A 20,380-nucleotide genomic window follows, 5' to 3' on the forward strand; every position below is an offset into this window, starting at 1 on the left:
GTATGTTTCATAAAAGTAATTTCCTCCAAAAGCAATTTTAATTTGCTAAGAGAAAAATAAGAACAAAAACTTTTCTTACTGCCACAACTACCATCTTAAAAAACAATACCAAAAATGCAAATAATAAACTATTTCCATGTGTTACTTAAATGGAGTTATCTGTGTTAAGTATTCTTGTATAAGAAAAGGCACTGGCAAACAAAACCAAAGCCAAAACACAGAATTTTTGCTATGAATTTTAAATTTTTTATTTTTGTTCTGGAAATTTTATGTTTACTTAAAACCTTGTATATAATAGAAACATAATCCATTGAGCCTTTGGATAAACAAAATTTTCGGAGTTTACTCATAATATATTCTTCAAATTATCCCACACAAAACTGCTTAGAAAGAATGTGTTAAACTATATTGATGATTTAAAAACAAGCACAACAACATAAAGAATCTTCCTCTATTTCAGGAGAAATGATTTACTGTGAAGTTATCCTTTTGACATTTTTGGTGTCAATTCTGGGTGAACCAGGATGGTCGCTTTCTGTCTCGTTCAATGATCCTCTTGCCCTGATCTTGTTCAGACGGTGTCTCTCCCGTGTACAGCACCACAGTCTCTATGGTGGGAGCCTTAAAAGGGCCCCCTTCTTGCTTCCCTATCTGTCGTCTGATTTCTGCAGTCTCCTTGCACACCTTTTCATAGCAGTAGGCACAAAGGACATGTTTCTGTTTCAGGTGACCACATTCAGGACAAACGTCTATGTTGTTCTTTAAAGCAATAAACAAAAACGTATTTTAACAAGAGGCAATATAACGAACAAATAACCACTGACAGGAGCAATGCTTACATTTTAACTTTCTTAGGATGTTCAGGCTACATGAGGTCATCATACACCATGTAGTTCCACCTCACTTTAACAGGAAGACTGAAGACAAGCAACATTGAGTTTGAATTAGAGAAAAACTAGAACTAGAATTCAGCCAACCTGAATCTGGTATATCTTTACTTAAACACGGCAGTTGTAGTTATGTAAAAAAGAAAAAAAAATACTCATTTCTCCTAACTCCAAATACTAAATATCAAATAAGGAATTTGTCAACATAATGAAGTGACCCATACAATCAGCATCTTAAATAAGACACCAAGGAAAAGTGAATTCCCTTTGTCTTTCAATCTATCTTAGGGAAAACAAGATAAGAACATTACAACTTGATTTCCTTGGCTTCCTCTTTTTATCACGGTGTAATTCAAATTCCTGTACAGAATACAGGTTTGGTATATGGTATAATTTTTCTTTTTAAAAATGAACACTGATTATTCCTTAATGTAAAATTATTTTCTATGTTACATTCTTGGGGTATTTTAATGATTTATATATATATGTGTGTGTATATATATATACACACACATATATATATCCAACTTTAACTATAAAATAGAAAAATTATAACCTCTAAAAGATTTATCAACTTATTCTAGATGTAGGTTTGAAAGAAAATACAAAGAAAAATACTAAACAGGATCATTAAAGAAGCTTTAAACACTTGATAAGATTAATATACTAACATCTGTGAGGCAGATAACAAAAGAGTTTCCTTTTCTGAAAGGAAGAAAGAGGCTTGTATATTACTTGCCTAACCATATTCTCATTTTACTCCACTACTGGAAACTGGATTGCATGCACAATTGAAGGTATGAAGACACCCACAGTCAGTTGGTCTTCTTTTCATGATCAAAGTACCCAACATAACACACTATATACCGTATGTAACAGAAAATAATTCAAGGAAGAAAATAAATGCACAGGATAAGAACTATTCCCTCAGAATAAATGTGAACAGGGAAGTCACATAACAGAGCAGTGCAAGATCTCATTCCTAAAATTTTACGTCCTCTTGAGCAAATTTATGAATTACTGTAAGTCTTAAGTAATAAAGTGTTTTTCAGTTCTACATTTAAGTTCAGCCCCAACCATCACTCAACAATACTTTCTGGCTTAAGTTCTAAGGTTTTGCTTAACAGAATGTGGATGCTTATGAAAGTCAATTTTCTGTTCTTGAGTTTCATCTGTATGGTGCTGCTGTTGTGGAACGCCATGAAGTAAACAGTAACTGAAATCCTAACTGTTAAAACCATACATGAACAGATGAGAGGTAATACACACTGTAACTTTTCTTTACTAGATCAATGAAGACAGTACATCCATGTTGTCAGAGAGGAGAATCTGAAATTGTCTGAGGATAGGAGAACACTAAGAAAATCTTTAAAAGAACATGAGGTCAAAAATCAGAGCTCGAAAATCTACTGCTTCATAGCTGTGTGACCACACGCAAATTCTTTTTGCCTCAGTTTTTTCATCCTAATAATGAAGAATATCTTATTTGCTTTGGAGGGCTATAAGACATGATGAGATATAATAAACATAAGGCACTGAGATACATCATAGACACTTAATTGTTGTTAGCTGTTTTATTACTTATCTTAGGGTTTTCCTTCATGGTATTTTATTGGAAATGATAAAAAATAAATTAAATATGTAAGGGCTTGTAAAACCCAAGATTCAGTATACCTACTGCTTCTAGCTTTAATTCTAGGCTCTGCCATAGTTAGGATGTTTACTCATCTGTAGTTCAAAACTCACACAGCTCAAGACTGACACAGCTCACAATTCAGAAGTCATGTAGGCACCTCACAGCCTCGTTCCTTGCCCAGTCTCCAAACTCACTCCTTCCTTGACTGTGTTTCTAATACTCAGGCTAGAGGACAGCAGGCATACATAATGAGAATATTGTATTTCATTTAGGCCAGAGGAAAGTAGACACATATAATCTGAGAATAATTTATTCCTAGGCTATAGGAATCTACCATGAGCTTATTCAATGGAGGACTTGAGGAAAAGCACACCCACAAAAATCAATGCATTACCTTAACTTTAATAAGCTTCTGCGGATTTCTTCTCCTACACCGGTTAACTTCAATGGTGCGTCTATTTTTGGGAGCTGCCATCCAAAAGATACTATCCAAAAGACTGGAATTCTCTTTAGTTCCACTGGTATCATTTGCTGGCTCTGTAAACATGGCTGGGCCCTGTACTGCTAATGCTGGTCCTAGGAAATAAAACATAAGAGATACAGAATTAGTTTCTAGCTTCTAAATTACTATTTACAGATATCATTTTCCTTAACAATCAATGGTCAAACATACACACACACAAAGACTATATATAAAATTTAGAATGTGAAACTCAATAACGGGAAACCTTAGCTATTAAAATACACTAAAGCTTATACAATACAATTTTAAAGAACACAGAATTTTTTCTTAGTGGATCCTGCTGAAAAGAGATCAGTGAAATTCCATCAAGTTTCTTATCTCATAAAATACAGGACTCTGATAGGCACCTAACTTGAACAAAACAAGCAAAGAATAACTCAACTGTCCACGTTTCTATTAATACTTGGTGGGTAGTAAGTACCTGATTAATTTACAAGTAAATCTAGACAGATTTCCTGAATACACTTCTGACCGGCACTGATGTAACTGCCAATTGGCCCTTTCTTATATTCAAACTGAGTCAGGTCCTTTATGATACAACCTCTTAAGTCACTTAGTTCCTTATAATATTTAATCTTGATTCCTGTCTGCTCTCTAAAGAAAAGAGCCAGCTCACCATTTCTCTGTATGGCCTTATTTATTGTGACTATCAAAGTTTCTCTTTTTCTGAATTGCTTATAAAATCAACATTCCTTTACCCTTTCCTTGCTATTTCTTAGACGTGCCATACTTTTTTTTTTTTTTTTTGAGACTGGGTCTCACTCTGTCACCCAGGCTAGAGTGCAGTGGCGTGATCTCGGCTCACTGCAACCTCCGCCTCCCTGGTTCAAGTGATTCTCCTGCCTCAGCCTCCCAAGTAGCTGGGATTACAGGTGTGCACCACCACGCCTGGTTAATTTTTGTATTTTTAGTAGAGACGGGGTTTCACGATGTTGGCCAGGCTGGTTTTGAACTCCTGACCTTAGGTGATGCACCCGCCTTGGCCTCCCAAAGTGCTGAGATTACAGGCGTGAGCCACCACGCCCAGCCACCATACTTCTTTTGATCTTAAGAACTCTTAAAAATGCACAAAGTTCTCTAACACTTAACAACTGGTATTTATTTTCAATATGTCCACAAGTATTGCCAAGCATGCCCCGGTGATTAACAACACAGGCTCAGGACTGTCTGTGAACTTGGGACAATTGTGAGCCTACTGCTTCAGTTGGAAAGTGTATACACCTAATGGGACTGTTGTCAAGATTATCCCAGGAAGTACATGTAGAAAGCTTGGCACATTGCTTGGCATATAGTGGCATATATTTTCTTGGTATATTTCTGGATATTATCACTTTCAGGCTGCTTAGAAATTGAGTAGAATGTAAATGCCAAAGCAATGACAGTTTCAACATCCAAGATACTTCCAATTAAGATTAATTCCAAGTGAAACATGGGAAACAGAATTCATCTCCTCAGAGCTCAAACACCACAGAAAACGTACTGCGCGGGAGGGAGGGAGGAAGGGAGGAAAGAATGGAGGGAAGGGAAGGGAAGAGGAGAGGGGGGAGAGGGGAGGGGGGGGAGGGGAGGTGAGGGCAGGGCTGGAAAGGAAAGACAGATCCAGAGAGTGGTGGGCCTTGATGCCAAGTGAGACCTGCAGAACTGTCCTCTCAGGACAACTCTGTACAAATCCCTAAACTCCACAGACTTGACCAAACTCTAGCATAGTTTCTAGCAGCATAAGGCTGTATCCTAGGATGACCTCGGCCCCCCTTTTAAAGTGCCTGCCTGAGAAAGCTCAACGCTGCCTGGAAAATTTCCTATTTATTTTGGCCAACATACACCTTACAGTAGGTCCCGAACTCCCTTAGAGCATTTCCTGGAAAGGGCATATAATTGTAAATACGTATCCCTTGCAACTAACTCGGAAGCGTTTCTTTCAAGGCCCTGAGAGCCATTCCTTTGAAATCTAATCATTAGGAAGGATAGGGCCTTTGTCTCCCAGTCTCTGTGGGAGGATAGAATCCTCCCTAAGATAACTGCGAGCTAGCAGACACAGCCGGCTAATCACATTTGCACTGACTTCACTGTACCACACTTCTCTGACTCTACAGAGCCCCTACACTCCCGCCTCGCTCATTCTCCCTTTAAAATGCCCAAGTCACCTCTGCACAAACCGGGATGGAGCTCAGCTCTTTACCTGCAGTAGTTACTGAATAAAATCTGTTTTCAGTGCTTTACTTACTGGCTGGCTATGATTTATCTTTGACACAAGCTTGGGTTACATTCTGTGTACGAATGGAACAAGCAGAGGATTTTTTTTTTTTTCGGTGGAGGGAGCGCAAAAACAGTCGTTCTGTTCTCGCTAATATGTGAATGTCACGAACTACGTCCCCGACGTGCGGCCGCGGATCAGAACCGGGGCTGAGAACGAATTGTGTAAGCTGCGTCTGCTACGCTGTCTGAGGTCCCGTCATCAGCCCCCTCTCCCACGGAGCCCTTCTTTACCTACCCCACGGAGGACTGGGAAAGCCCGGCCGGCTCTGAGGAAGCTTCCGCAGCAGTCGCTCCCAGTAGTTTCGAAGCACTCCCCGGGCCGCAGGCCACGGCGAAACCACCAACACCAGCATGGCCACCGCCATTTTCCCTGCTGGAACACCGCCCCGGTCCCGCCCCTGCTTTCAACATGCGCACAGGCACAGAATCGGGCAAGCCTCGCTTCCTAGAACTACAACACCCGTCATGCTCTTGTAGCCGCTCTGACTCTCCTCCAATCTTAGAGAGAAAAGGAAAGGCGAGGGGCGGGGAAATGAAAGGAAATCGGCCACAGTGCGCATGTGTGCGGATGTGCTTTGGCTCTTCGGGTAAAGATGGCGGAGCGCGGGTACAGCTTTTCGCTGACTACATTCAGGTATGGAAGGGGCCCTCGAGGTCCTCAGCGTAGTCGAGGTTGCAGGTGCTCTGTCGACTTAGTTTTTCCCATCCTGACGTCGGCATTGGTGCTTCTGGAGGGTCCAGTAGGGAATGGAGGTGGAAATGCGGCTTTGCGAAGTCATTTGCCAGGCCGGCCCGGGATTCCTGGAGCTTCCTTGGTCGGAGGTTGCTGGAGGGTCGGGGGGATGCGGTTTTGCAGGGTTAACATGGGGCTGTGGGACGGTGAGGCACATAGCCAAGGATTCGCTTTCACTTTGGAGACTAGAAAAGAAGGCAGTTTTAGCTTAACCATCTCTGGGTGGCCCGTTCTGAACCTAGGATTTTTCTCCTGGCTCAAGTAGACCTGATGCGGTGGTTTCTGAAACTTGGAATCTTGGTCAAATATGTGGGGTTTCCTTTTCTTGGAAAACTCTCAGCTTTACAGTTAAGTCGGAGTCTTGGTCTCCATTTGGCACTAGTGTCTTTCAAAACCTCCCGTTTTCGGTTTCTTCGATGCACGAATTAGAAACATAAGGACTAAAAACCGAAAGCGCCTATCACTTTTTTGTGAACCCCTAACAACGAGGCAACAGTTTGAGTTTTGGTCTTTTTGGTGGACAGGGGGGAACGTCGGGGAGGGGGATGTTTACTTTAAACAAGATTGTAGGCTCTTCTATTGTAGAACAGGGGATTAGAATAATAAGTTTACTTTCCAAAATACAATTGGGGCGAACCATGGCTCTCAACGTGAGAAAACCATCGCCGAAGACTTTTAAAAATTGACTGGGGAAGTTTTCTGACTTACCCATTTTCTTAAGGATCAGTAATGCCCAGTTTACTTAAAATGTACTCCTGACAACTGAAGGCAGGCGGGATCTAACTTGTTGAGTACTTTCTGTTAGGTGCAACTTAACCTTAACCTGCTCCATCTCTTTCCACTGCTATAATGAGTGTTATCTCAGCTTCTTACAGATGAACTAAGCACAGCTTGTACAAATTAAATAACTTGTCTAAGATCATCGGTGAGTAGCTGACTTGACATTCAAACTGGGTTTTTTTTCTGATAACAAAAATACACTTTCCATTACATAATGTTGTCTTAAATTCCAAAAGTACTTTTCTCTTGGCAGTTTTCAGTAAGCAGTGGGTGTACGTAATAGTTTTTTTGTAACCTTTGAACGAGATTAATTTAATTATGCAATAAAAGGTCTCATTATATTACATATGACAGAATAGTGTGTGCAGGATGTATTCACTGTTCATATTTGTGAAGAAAACAAATGTGGTCCTTTTTTTAGGGACAGGGACTTGGCAGCCTCCAGCTCTTGGGCTCAAGGGAGCCTCCTGCCTCAGTCTCTGGAGTAGCTGGGACTAGAGGTGTGCACCACCCTGCCTGCTAATTTTTTTTTTTTTAAGGCATGGGGTCTTGCGATGTTGCCCAGGCTGCAAATGTGGTCTTTTATCTCGAAGAAAGTGTAATCCTAGTGGAGCTGAAAACATAAAACAACCGTATACCTTCAGGGAATGAATCTTTTTATAACAAATTTTCTTTATTAAAATAAACTTTTGGCCAGGCAGGGTGACTCACACCTGTAATCCCAGCTACTCGGGAGACTGAGGCAGGAGGATCACTTTAGCCCAGGAGTTCAAGACTAGCCTGGGCAACACAGCAAGACCCTATCTCTGAAAAAAATTAAAAAATTAGCCAGGCATCCAAGCTATTTGGGAGGCTGAGGGCGAGAGGAGCACTTGAACCCAAGAGTTTAGGATGCAGTGAGCTGTGATTCTACCACTGCACTCCAACCTGGGTCATAAAGTGATACCCCATATCTAAAAGTTTTTTTTAAAAAAACCAAACTTGTGTGTGTGTGTGTGTGTGTATGTGTTTTAACATGGTGGATTCAGCTGTTTTAGATAAAAAGAAAATATTTGTTTCTAGCCTCTGGTAATCAGAAGTAAACTAATGGTGGAAGGGACTAGAGACCATACAGGATGAAACAGTTCTTGTGGACTACATTTGGTTGAGGAATTGACAATAAATGAGTAAACAAATTGGTGCCTACTAATACATTCTCTTACTAAGGAATTTTATTTTAAAAAGGGTGAAGGAAGGAATATGACTTTAGATTGAGTAATCAGGAAAGGTTTGTGCTTGGGGGTGATTTTTGAGACTGGAAGATTAAAAGTAGCCAGCTATTTGAAGATTTAGGAATAAGGAGACTTGTAGACAGAAGGAACAGCATGTATGAAAGCCCTGAAACTGGGAAGGAGCTTGAGCTCTTAAAGGAATAAAAATGAGGCAGATGTGCTATAGTGAGCAAGGAGGTAATGTGGGAGAAGGCTAATCGTGTAGAACTTTGTAGGCCAGAGAAGGAGATTTTATTTTAAGTGAACAAAGAAGTTATTACAAAATCTAAGTGGAGGTGACATGGTCCAAAGGTAACTTTGGCTGGGGGGGTGGAAGTAAGGTTGAGAAAGAGGAAAACCAGTTAGAAGGCTATTTCAGTTATCCCATATAGGTATGCTGATGCTGTGGAATGGGATAGTGGCATTATGGAATATAAAGATGGTCGATTGCTCAGCCAGCTCACAGGTTAGTGAGCTTTCACGCAGTGAAATCATGCAGTGGTAAAGATAGGTATGTACACGTAATACGAACAGAGAAATGGTAACTATTAAGTTTACATGAGCCTTTAAATGTTACCCAGGGGTACATGAATTAGGTATTGAACACTAATTGAAAGCTGGATGGACCCAGAAAGTTATGATATGATTATTGAAATAGTGACTATTAAAGGAAAAAAAGTTCAGCCTAACTTTTAAATTTAAATGTTAGTTGATGTTATTCTGCTCAAATTAATTATATCAAGAGCCTTAAAGCTGTCACCCTTAGGTCTGTTTCTTTAATTGGTCTAGATGTGTCTCTATCAGCCAAATAATTGTGGATTCCTGGTACTAGGTTATGTGCTGGAATCCTGACTGAACATAGCTACTTTATTGAGGAAGACAAATATTGTTAAAATAATAAAGAGACTGAGGCAGGAGGATTGCTTGAGACCAGGTGTTTGAGACCAGCCTGGGCAGCATAGCAAGACCCTGTTTCTACAAAAAAAAAAACAAAAAAACAAGTCAGATATGATGAATCTTAGGCAAAGAGGAAGTACAGGACATCACAGGCATCAGTGAATAGGTATTCAACTTAATCTGAGGGGTCAGGGCAGCTTCCCTTAGGACATGTTTGAATGAAAGGAGTTCACAGGGCAATAGAGAAATGCATTTCAGACGGAGGGATTAGCTTGTCAATGAGGCGTTTGAAGTCTGAGAGTAGTCTATGTGTTTGGAACAAGGAGGGATGGAGTTGAGATTTGAGTGACCAAGGGAATATTCGTAATTATGTAAAGAGAAAATACAGCCTTCTGAAATTTATCTTTTCACTAGTAGATGGGAGATAAGGACCTACCTGTGTCACTTTGGACAAATTACTTTCACTCAGACTTTATCTATGAAATTAGGTTGGTTTATGATGATTCCAGTTAAACAACTAGGTTGAAATAAAGGATAACTTTAAAAGGCCAGTTTGAGACTTGCGTTTAGCTACCAAATCCATGGAACCAGATCTGTTAAGTGTGACCATCTCGTGACTTCTAGAAATAGTTGTATATTGTATAGAGAATACTTAATTGTGAGTGAAATCTAGGTCTTATTGTCTTAGGCCATGTCTGTTTTCTAAAACCACCCTCCGACTTGAAATATGTGCTGCTGTTTGGTTTTTAACAGACACATACATGTTCTTAATAACATTACTATTCAGTATGTGCTTGTTACTGATTTTATGCCAGACAGTTTTATAGGAATTACTTCACTTAATCACAACAATGCTTTGAAATAGGTACAGGACTCTTGTAGGGGATGGTGATTTCAGGACCCCCACAAATACCAAGTCAGGGCGTATTCAAATCCTGTAGTCAGCCCTGTAGAATCCACTGATAGGGAAAACCAGTTGTTACTGTGTCCTCATTTTACAGGTGAGAAAACAGGCACAGAAAACTTAGGGTGAAAAGAAGCAACAGTAATACCACTGCTCCATGTGGCAGACAAAAAACAACCAAAGAGAAAGTAGTGCTTTAGTAGGAGTATGTTCCAATTGCCTTGTAAACTTGGTTTCTTTCTTTCTCTCTTTCTCTTTTTTTTGAGATGAGGTTTCGGTCTTGTTGCCCAGGCTAGAGTGCAATGGTGCAATCTTGGCCCACTGCAACCTCCACCTCCCGGATTCAAGCGATTCTCCTGCCTCAGCCTCCCAAGTAGCTGGGATTACAGGCATGCGCCACCATACCTGGCTAATTTTTGTATATTTAGTAGAGACAGGGTTTCACCATGTTAGTCACGCTGGTCTCGAACTCCTGACCTCAGGTGATCCACCCGTCTCGGCCTTCCAAAGTGCTGGGATTACAGGCTTGAGTCATTGCACCCAGCTGTAAATTTGGTTTCTGTGCCACTTCGTGATAGAGGTCAAAGGCCAGTTACTCCCTGGGGTTGGATAAATTGGATTTGACCTGTATGTCTGTACTATCTCAGAGATGTTCTTACAATAAATATTCGATGATATGTGAACTTAAAAATACCTGTGTTTCTTTTAAGCCCGTCTGGTAAACTTGTCCAGATTGAATATGCTTTGGCTGCTGTAGCTGGAGGAGCCCCGTCCGTGGGAATTAAAGGTAATGAAATACTTCATTCATTTCAGATGCCTGTTAGTAGTTATCCTAATTAGTAATTAATTTATACAGAGCTGCGGCAGTATAATTTTTAACAGTTTTTTGTTAATTTACAGTGTTTTGGAGTTTAGTAATAAGTCTAAGGTCATTGAAATTTCTTTTCAAAGTAAATAATAACACCTTTATCTGTTTGTTGTGATATTCACAATAGTCTTTCTCATTCAGAAAACTGAGTCTTTTTTTTGTTTTTCCACAGATTATTCACTACTTCCTGGCAGTTTTTATCCTTAAAATTTAGGGAAGTTTAATTATAAAACATAAGCTAAATGTGTTGTAAGTGTTTCACTTTAAAAGGCTGTATCATTTATTGTAAATTTCATGTTATAAGAATAGTGGGACAAGTAGGCAGAAATCCCTTATTTTAAAACATGTGAACTCTCAGGTATCCTTAGAGTGCTTTACAAAAGGTTATGTAATACCTTTAGCTGTAGGGAGAATTTTTTTGTGTACTACTAAATGACCAGTGAGGGAAGAACTGACTTACCATTTCTTAGGTAATTTTGGTAATAGGACACCGGAAGAAAAGGTTTTATAAATTAAAGGAGATAAGGGAGTTTGAGTTTAGCACATCCATAATTAGAAAGCTGTTAAAACAGTCTTAAAAATGATTAAACATTTATGTCTCTCTCTTTTTTTTTTTAAGCTGCAAATGGTGTGGTATTAGCAACTGAGAAAAAACAGAAATCCATTCTGTATGATGAGCGAAGTGTACACAAAGTAGAACCAATTACCAAGCATATAGGTTTGGTGTACAGTGGCATGGGCCCCGATTACAGGTACTTTATACTTTTTATAGTGTTTCTCACCATCTCATGAATTGATTGTAATCTGTATTTTCAGGAGAAAAACCAAGGTTGTTTTTAATCTTTCAATTCCTCTTTTTTTGTGTACTTTGTTTAGCAATAGCAGCCTCATTGAGAGCTGAATTTAGTTTGCCTGTATAGCTTACTTTAAAGAGAATAACTCAGATGTGAAAGAGGAGGTAGATAGATTACATAACTCCTCTTTTCTCTTTTTAGTGGACTTTCCCTTCTGACATATTCCTCTTCTACTATCCAGGAACTGGGCATAAGGGTTTTAGTTTTCACCAGTGCGGTTTAAAAATGATAAAAGCAATTTATGTTACAGTAAACTATATTGTAAAAAGTACGAGGCAACAAAAGAAAGCATCACCATCCAGAGTTATCTTTTTTCCTGTTCTTCACAAAGGAACAAAATTCTCAAACATCACTGCAGGTTGTTGAGTGTGGTAGCCAACCAGGATCCCAATGCTTGTATAATCACCCCCTTTATATTCACAGGAAGAGAATAATCTTGTTACTCAGGGTACCAGCAAGTTGAAAGAGATTGACAGCTTTCTGTGTCTGTCATTTAAACAAGTAAAAGGAGTATTACTTTATTGCTCATGATTTTGTGGAGCAAGATAGGTAGAGGCAAAGTTTCACTTCAATGAATCAATGCAACAAGGTCAGTGGAATGTGATCAGGCAGTGAATCTTGTCACCACTATACAGGCTGGATACTGCAGTGTGCTGCCACTGATACGATAAACTGAGGGATGGGACACGACTGTCACACACAGGGAAAATGTGCATATTTCAGATCATTAGTATATGAGCTGGTAAAGGTAAATACTATTTGTCTTGCTAATATATTTGATTGTTATATAATGTCTTCTTAATCTCTTTTGACAAATTTTACTTTTGAAAAAAAATTTTAAGAGACAGGGTCATGCTGGGTATTGCTTTTATCATTTTAAACTGCACTGGAGAAAACTAAAGCCTTATGCCCAGTTCCTGTATAGTAGAAGAGGAATATGTCAGAAGGGAAAGTCCATTAAACAGAGAAAAGAGGAGTTATGTACTCTATCTACTTCCTCTTTCACATCTGAGTTATTCTCTTTAAAGTAACCCAGGGTCTTGCCCAGGCAGGTCTGAAACTCCTGGCCTCAAGTGATCTTCCTGCTTCAGCCTTTTAAAGTGTTGGGATTACAGGCATGAAACACTGCACCTAGCCGAATTTTACATTTTTAGTTACAAGTAGTTTCTTACTGTTTCTTAATCTCTGAAGGGTACTCCTTGAAGCACAGGCAGAGAGATTGAAACAGTCTGCAGAAAGTAGTGACCTGAAGTGAGAAAAATATGCCCCGAATTGTGTGCCTGTGTGTTTATGTGTGCTTTATGTGTGTGTGGGCTGGGGTGAGCTATCAAAAGACAAGCGGCTGCCCTTGGATGGGGGGACAGTCTTGAAGAAGCCATGGAGCAAGATAAAGTTCTCATTTTTGTACATTAAATCTGTTAACTTTTAAGCTAACTGGTACTCTATGATGCTCTGATATTTTCTTCTATATCAACTGGAATCCAGTGTTAGAGTAAGACTAGCTTCGATCCAATAGCCACCATTAAAGAGATACATGTTAAACTTGTGCTGCAGGTACATGCCTGTAAAAAGAGAATGAGTCTTTAGGTAGTAGAGCATCTTCTGTGTAATTAAATCTTATTTTTTCCTTGTTAGAGTGCTTGTGCACAGAGCTCGAAAACTAGCTCAACAATACTATCTTGTGTACCAAGAACCCATTCCGACAGCTCAGCTGGTACAGAGAGTAGCTTCTGTGATGCAAGAATATACTCAGTCAGGGTAAGTTGCTTTTTTTACTTGAAATGTGCCATGAATTGTAGGGGGAAGTTATTTTAAAGAGTAGATATATAAATAGAGTGGGACTTACGATTCCTGTATTTGCTTAACAAGTGGACAAAATCACTATGATGAATATTTCTGATCTTATCTGGATCTGGAGTATTTAAGGAAAAAAATGTGTTTTCTTGTTGCTCATGTAACAGCAGAAAGCAGCTTCTAGATACACAAAGTTCTTTTGCCAGTGATTAAAACACTTTATGGACAGACAATCTTTGCTACTTTTAATTATTATTATTTTTTTTTGAGTCAGAGTCTCACTCTGTCACCCAGGCTGGAGTGCAATGGCATGATCCCGGCTCACTGCAACCTCTGCCTCCTGGGATCAAGCAATTCTCATGCCTCAGCCTCCTGAGTAGCTGGCACCACGGGCGTGCATCACCATGCCCAGCTAATTTTTTATTTTTTATTTTTTTGGTAGAGATGTGGTTTCACTATGTTGGCCAGGCTGGTTTCAAACTCCTGACCTCAAGTGATCTGCCTGTCTTGGCCTCCCAAAGTGTTGGGACTGCACCTGGCCGCTACTTTCAAATTTATCTTTGTAACCAGAAATGATGGTAAGCACATGATGAAAGCAGCTCTTGGACATATTCATATTTCTTTTCATTCCTCAGTTTCTTAAGTTTGGGTGTGGATGAGATAGCATATAGGTAGTTGTTGATATGTAAACCTAGTGGAAAAGCTGCATTAACTGAAAGTTGTCATTTTGTAATAGGTAAACCTAGTGGAAAAGTTGCATTAATTGAAAGTTGTCATTTTATTAGGACACTAAATGTTACTACACACTTATTAACCCCAGTGTCTTAGGTGACACTCTGTTCAATCCAGTTTTTTTTTATTTGGCTACCATTCCTCACTACCATAAAGAGAATTAGTTTTGAATTGATTCATTCAGAAAAGTGTTAAATACTTTTTAAGGAACTTACAAGTCTAATTCAGTTTGCCTGATAATTTGCTTTATTTGAGAGTACTGATAAATTCTTGAGGATGACTTTAACACCATGAAAATGCCAAGTAATTTTCATTTTCCTTTCTGCAGTGGTGTTCGTCCATTTGGAGTTTCTTTACTTATTTGTGGTTGGAATGAGGGACGACCATATTTATTTCAGTCAGATCCATCTGTAAGTATCATTTGATGTATTTGAGGGATTTGTTAAAAGTGCTCTTTGAATATCTAACAGAAATAGAAGCCATAAAAACTTTACAATTTGGCAGTATATTCTTTTTCTCTTGGGCTTTAGAAAGTATGAGGTTGTGCATTTTTGTGTGTATATTTAAAATTTTGGTAATTTGGTCTTCTGATAAGGAAGCTGTATTAGTTCTACCCTCTTTTGCCATATTCATTAACTTCATACACTTAGGTGATTTGTTGAAATAGTTGTTATCAAATGTATTTAAACCTGTTACTTAGGGAAATATTGCAATTGAAGATGTGGATCTGGAGGAGAGTGTTGTAGTGTTTGCCATCAGTTGAATCTTGGGGCTGACTTGAGTGAGTTTTCCAGCAAAAATATTAATCTATCTTGAATTCAGTGTTTTGCAAAGATGATTGTGTAATTGGTACCTTGGGTGAGTTGTCTGCTCTAATGCAGAAGAATGGTATCTGAATAGAAGGTGTTTGTAAAGGATAATACTACTCCACATCTGTCCCATTTGCTATGAGAACCTTAAGACAAAATTCAAGATTAGGAAATGATCTTTCATGTTTTATGGATTATTAGATAATTACAAGTTCACTCAATGCAAACCTTATGATCTACTTTTATAACCTGAGATGGCAAAAGAAAAATATTTTGGTTGTTACTTAAATCAGAAAAATAAGTATTTTGGGAGCTTCCAAAGCTAAATGACAAGCCCTCTTATCTTCCTTTCCAGAAGGTAGCAGAAGCCACCATTTCTGGAATCCTGATTTTATCTTTTGTCCTATTTTCCTCTGTTGTATCTAAAAAACAATTGTTTTCATTTAAAACGTATTGGATTATGTTTCTTTTGGTATTTTTTTCTAATGAGATGCTCTCTTTTTAATTCACTAATGATCAAGAGTTGATCACCATTTTTCAGATTTCTATGATAGATTTTTAAATTGCTTCAGTCTATTAAACTAAAATACTAGTCTTGATTATTTGCTTTAAGTTAACCTCAGTTTCTTTTAACTGGCTTTTTTACATAATTTTACACTTAATTGCATCATCACCAGCTCATCAGTTTAATGAGTTTTGATATATGTAAATGCCTGAAGAAACCATTACTACAATGAGGATATCAAAAATTTCCAGAACCTCCAAAAGTTTCTTCATGCCTCTTTGGTTTCCATCCTTCTAGCCTTCTTAAAAAATAACCTATTCTGTGACGTTTTCCATTCTAGTAATATTCTGTGACCTTCGAAGTTACAGAACAATTAATAAAGCTAAAAATTAAATGGCAGGGCAATATAATTGTATTTGTGTTTTAAAATATGGTTTTTTACTCTTTGTTTCCTGATTAGGGAGCTTACTTTGCCTGGAAAGCTACAGCAATGGGAAAGAACTATGTGAATGGGAAAACTTTCCTTGAGAAAAGGTAGGCTCATTCATTGTAACTGCATTCATTAGCAAACTCACTTTATGGTTCTTGGTGCTCTTTAAGTAAATTAATATCATGGGACTAAAGAAACTTGCTATATTACTCTGTATATGAATCTAGTTACAGATAAACCAAAAACTCTCTCCCTTCTAGTTTCCTAGACTTCAGTATATTAAGTGGTAATTAATATTCATTTCCTAAGGAGTTCTCTTTCTACATTCTATGGTTTCCTAAATGCTTTTGGTTTTTTTACTTTTTACTTCACTTTTTGTGCCATATCAGGAGGGAAAAAAAGAACATTGCATCTGGAATAAAACATTTGGGGAGACAAATTTTTAAATGATTTAATGATAACAGTTTATGACAGTAAAAAAAATTGTGAAACCAAATGCCTGGAGTTGAAGGTATATTAAATATTTGATATATGTGCTTGATAAAAAGTGGAGCACTACGTAAAAATCTGTCGGTGCCCAAGTACAAGCTGCTATCACTTATTTCCAGCCGTATTCTAGTCTCAGTGTTACTGTAGTCCTTCAGAAATCTCCAAGCTTTTGAAGAGGAAAATGTTTTATTTCTTGATATGTAATAGTTGCACATATTTTTGCAGTATACTTGATATTTTGATACCTGTATATAGTGTGTTAAATCAGGGTAATTGGATATCCATTACCTCAAACACCTGTCTTTTCTTTGTGTTGGGAACATTTCAAATCTTCTAGCTGTTCTGAAATATACAGTAAATTGTTAACGATAATTTCCTGACTGTACTATTGGACACCAGAACTTATTCCTCCTGTCTGACCATATTTTTATACCCCTTAACCAACTTCCTTCTTCCTCCCTTCTCCCTTCGCAGCCTCTGGTAACCACTGTGCTACTCTCTCTCTCCATGAGATCCACTTTTTTAGCTCCCACATATGAGTGACAACATGCAATATTTATCTTTCTGTGCCTGGCTTATTTTGCTTAACATAATGACCTCGAGTTCCATCCATGTTGCCGCAAATGACAGGATTTCATTTTTTTATGGCTGAATAATAATAAAAAATTTCGTAACTCCGTTTAACAGATGAGCCTTCACAGTACATTTTTCACGTAATGTTAAGGTTATTAAAAATCTTAGGCCTGGGTTTAAATGGTAAACTTAATCTTAGGCTCCTAAAGCACTTTTTCATTTTTTCTTTTACATATTAATGAGTCTTCCAAAGATTTCACATTGTTATTACATGTTATGATTTGTTTTATTTTTTGTTTCAGAGACATTTTATTTAGACACCTAAAAATAATTAGATGTTCAGAACCAGTGTACAATGAAAGAAATTAAACCAGTTACTTTATCATGTATTCCCTCTTTACAACCAAAGCAAAAAACAACAGCAACAAAGACATTCTGCTTTAAGGGAAAAGTCAGACAAATAAGCCAATATATTTTTCTTCTCCATAATGACATAAACAGCTGCAAGAACTCTAATTGTAATAAGAGAAGTCGGATGTTATCTTGTACATATTCATTAAAAAGATGACAGGCTATTGTACTACAAGAGGATAACTCAGCCTTCCTTCATCTGATACTCTTGAGATTTCACTTACAGGTAACACCATGTTAGTTGTTCCAGCAATGGAGCTAATTCATACTCCTCATTATTTATTGCTGTTTTTGCCTTAAGCAGAGAGTAACTCTGGAAGGCTGATGCTTTTCTCTGCTTGCTCGTTCTAGTCCAGTTGTATACTGTCTGTGGCACATGCTTGATGTTCAGGCCTTAACTTGAGGAGTTGAAGAATAGATGGAATCTGAATTCTCTGAAGCAATTTCTTCTAGCTCTTCTCTTGTCTCTGGAAAACCAATCTTTGGCTTTGCCAGGTCACCACTATCTTCTTCAGGAAGCACACATTTCCAAAGGCCATATGTTTTCCCTACCACAGTTTGCCAGTCTCAGTATTCCATCTTCAGAACCACTGGCATAGAGTTCTCCATCAGGATCAAATCTCACAGTGAATGGGACCGGAGTGCCCTTTATAGGATTCTAATTCTTCTCCACTATTATCATCTTACTTATAAGTTTAACATCTTCACCACCTGCAACAAGAAAATCTTTCTCAAGGTGAAGAGATTCAGAGTTAATGGTTGCAGGAGCTTGAAAGGATTTAATTGGTTCCAAACTTACTGTACTGTCAAAAGCACTGGATCAGCCATAAGTTATTATCAAAATCTCTCCCTCAGGAATATATTCCATACTACTAGCCAACATAATAAAATTTAGAGATTTCACTTCTGTCATAGTAGCATGATCCCAAAGTCTAACAGTTTTGTCATCAGAAGAAAGAATCTGTTTATCTTTACTGCACCATAGGGCCTTTTTTATATCAGAGCTGTGATCAGTAATTTCCTCAGGTTCTGCTTCAGGTTTGTTCAAGTCATATATGCAAAACGGTTTATCCTGTCCCCTGGTTAACAAATAATTACTATCCTGCATGAAATCCGTAGTCTTGATAATGTGTTTATGAGCCAGGGTCATCAGTTCATCTCCTGGGATAGCATCCCACACTTTGTGAAATCTGCAGCTGCTGTGGCTGCTTTGGTGACATCCTTATTCAGTGTTGCACTCCAAACAGCATCTTTATGACCCAAAATTGTTCCAATCCAGTCTCCTGTATCTCCCTGGCATAGCATAGGTTTGCTGTCTTTGCAAGCACTGATTTAGAAATACTTGTAAGGCTGGCCAGGCGTGGTGGCTCACTCCTGTAATCCCAGCACTTTGGGAGGCCAAGGCAGGCGGATCACCTGAGGTCAGAAGTTTGAGACCAACCGGGCCAACATGGTGAAACCCCGTCTCTACTAAAAATACAAAAATTAGCCAGGAGTGATAGCGTGCACGTAATCCCAGCTACTCGGGAGGCTGAGGCAGGAGAATCACTTGAACCTGGGAGGCGGAGTTTGCAGTGAGCCAAGATTGCGCCACTGCACTCCGGCCTGAGCGACAGAGCAAGATCTGTCTTGAGGGAAAAAAAAGCCCCTAAGGCATGATGCCACTGAAGGCCAAGTCAGCCATGGGCTGTATGTGGCCAGAACAGGTGAGCAGCATCAGTCTCATTGCTATGGAGGTGGTGAACCCAGTGATTGGGCTGGTGGGCTGACGGTCATCCTTGTCTTCTCTCCTCTGATACAGCACCCGGGGTTCCTCCAGGCTTCACCCTAACACAGGCTGGGCAGAGAAACAGGAAAGGGTGGCACCGAGATTAGGGAGGGGCTGGGGAGTCTGGGAATGGTGAGCAACAGTTGACAATGGAGGGAGGAAAGTAGGGGATGGGGAAAACTGAAGAAACGACCCAGCTGCTATTCGCACCGTCCACATTGGTATCGGCAGGAAGTGACATGCTGTGTTTTAGCTTATAAGAAAAAGATTTTAGCAAAGTTCTGATTTTTCTGTCTTTTAAAAATTATAATAATGCCACCACATCCTGATTGTTAAAATATTTATACTTAACAAGTTTCCTGGCTGGGTGCGTTGGCTCATGCCTGTAATCCCAGCACTTTGGTAGATCGAGGCAGGCAGATCACGAGGTCAGGAGATCGAGACCATCCTGGCTGACACAGTGAAACCCATCTCTACTAAAAATACAAAGAAATTAGCTGGGCGTGGTAGTGGGCGCCTGTAGTCCCAGCTACTTGGGAGGCTGAGGCAGGAGAATGGCATGAGCCCGGGAGGTGGAGCTTACAATGAGCCAAGATAACTGTGTCTCAAAAAAAAAAAGTTTCCTAAACCAAACTCATTTTAGGGTCATACCCTTCATGATGTTGAGAATTGAGCGCTAGATATTGTCAGTTTTTCTTATCTGGGGACAGCTACAAGGAGGTGATTAAAAGAATGTGTAATTTAGTATTTTTAAGATGTTTAGAGTTTTAAAAACTTAACGTTGTTGCTGTCATTGTATTTAAATAGTCATAGAGAATATAAACAATGATATAAGTAATTTTTTTTTAATTCTTCAGATATAATGAAGATCTGGAACTTGAAGATGCCATTCATACAGCCATCTTAACCCTAAAGGTTAGCTCAATATTCAACAACTGGATTTATAATGATTTCATGATTAACTGCTTAGAAAATTGACCTTTTTTCCTCCCTCCTCAATAGGAAAGCTTTGAAGGGCAAATGACAGAGGATAACATAGAAGTTGGAATCTGCAATGAAGCTGGATTTAGGAGGCTTACTCCAACTGAAGTTAAGGATTACTTGGCTGCCATAGCATAACAACGAAGTGACTGAAAAATCCAGAATTTGAGATAATCTATCTACTTAACATGTTTAAAGTATGTTTTGTTTTGCAGACTTTTTGCATACTTATTTCTACATGGTTTAAATCGACTGTTTTTAAAATGACACTTACAAATCCTAATAAACTGTTAAACCCAC

At 38.7% G+C, this 20,380-nt stretch overlaps 2 protein-coding genes and 1 pseudogene across 2 annotated transcripts; 1 reads left to right on the forward strand and 2 right to left on the reverse strand.

The window, feature by feature from the left end:
* Positions 1-223: 223 nt before the first annotated feature.
* MRPL32 (mitochondrial ribosomal protein L32) lies at positions 224-5,726 on the reverse strand. The gene is made up of 3 exons (XM_054495280.2): positions 5,538-5,726; positions 2,918-3,099; positions 224-759 (listed from the first exon to the last, which is right to left on the reverse strand). Exons 1-3 carry the CDS (start codon positions 5,665-5,667, stop codon positions 505-507), a joined length of 567 nt encoding a protein of 188 aa, XP_054351255.1. The 5' UTR covers positions 5,668-5,726; the 3' UTR covers positions 224-504.
* Positions 5,666-20,380, forward strand: PSMA2 (proteasome 20S subunit alpha 2). The gene is made up of 8 exons (XM_054495279.2): positions 5,666-5,936; positions 10,577-10,653; positions 11,354-11,486; positions 13,224-13,346; positions 14,443-14,524; positions 15,889-15,962; positions 19,957-20,014; positions 20,102-20,380. The coding sequence occupies exons 1-8, from the start codon at positions 5,896-5,898 to the stop codon at positions 20,216-20,218; spliced, it is 705 nt and encodes a 234-aa protein (XP_054351254.1). The 5' UTR covers positions 5,666-5,895; the 3' UTR covers positions 20,219-20,380.
* LOC129040772 (serine-threonine kinase receptor-associated protein-like) lies at positions 16,610-18,636 on the reverse strand (annotated as a pseudogene).

This window comes from Pongo pygmaeus, chromosome 6 (genome assembly GCF_028885625.2).
Source record: "Pongo pygmaeus isolate AG05252 chromosome 6, NHGRI_mPonPyg2-v2.0_pri, whole genome shotgun sequence".
NCBI lineage: Eukaryota > Metazoa > Chordata > Mammalia > Primates > Hominidae > Pongo > Pongo pygmaeus.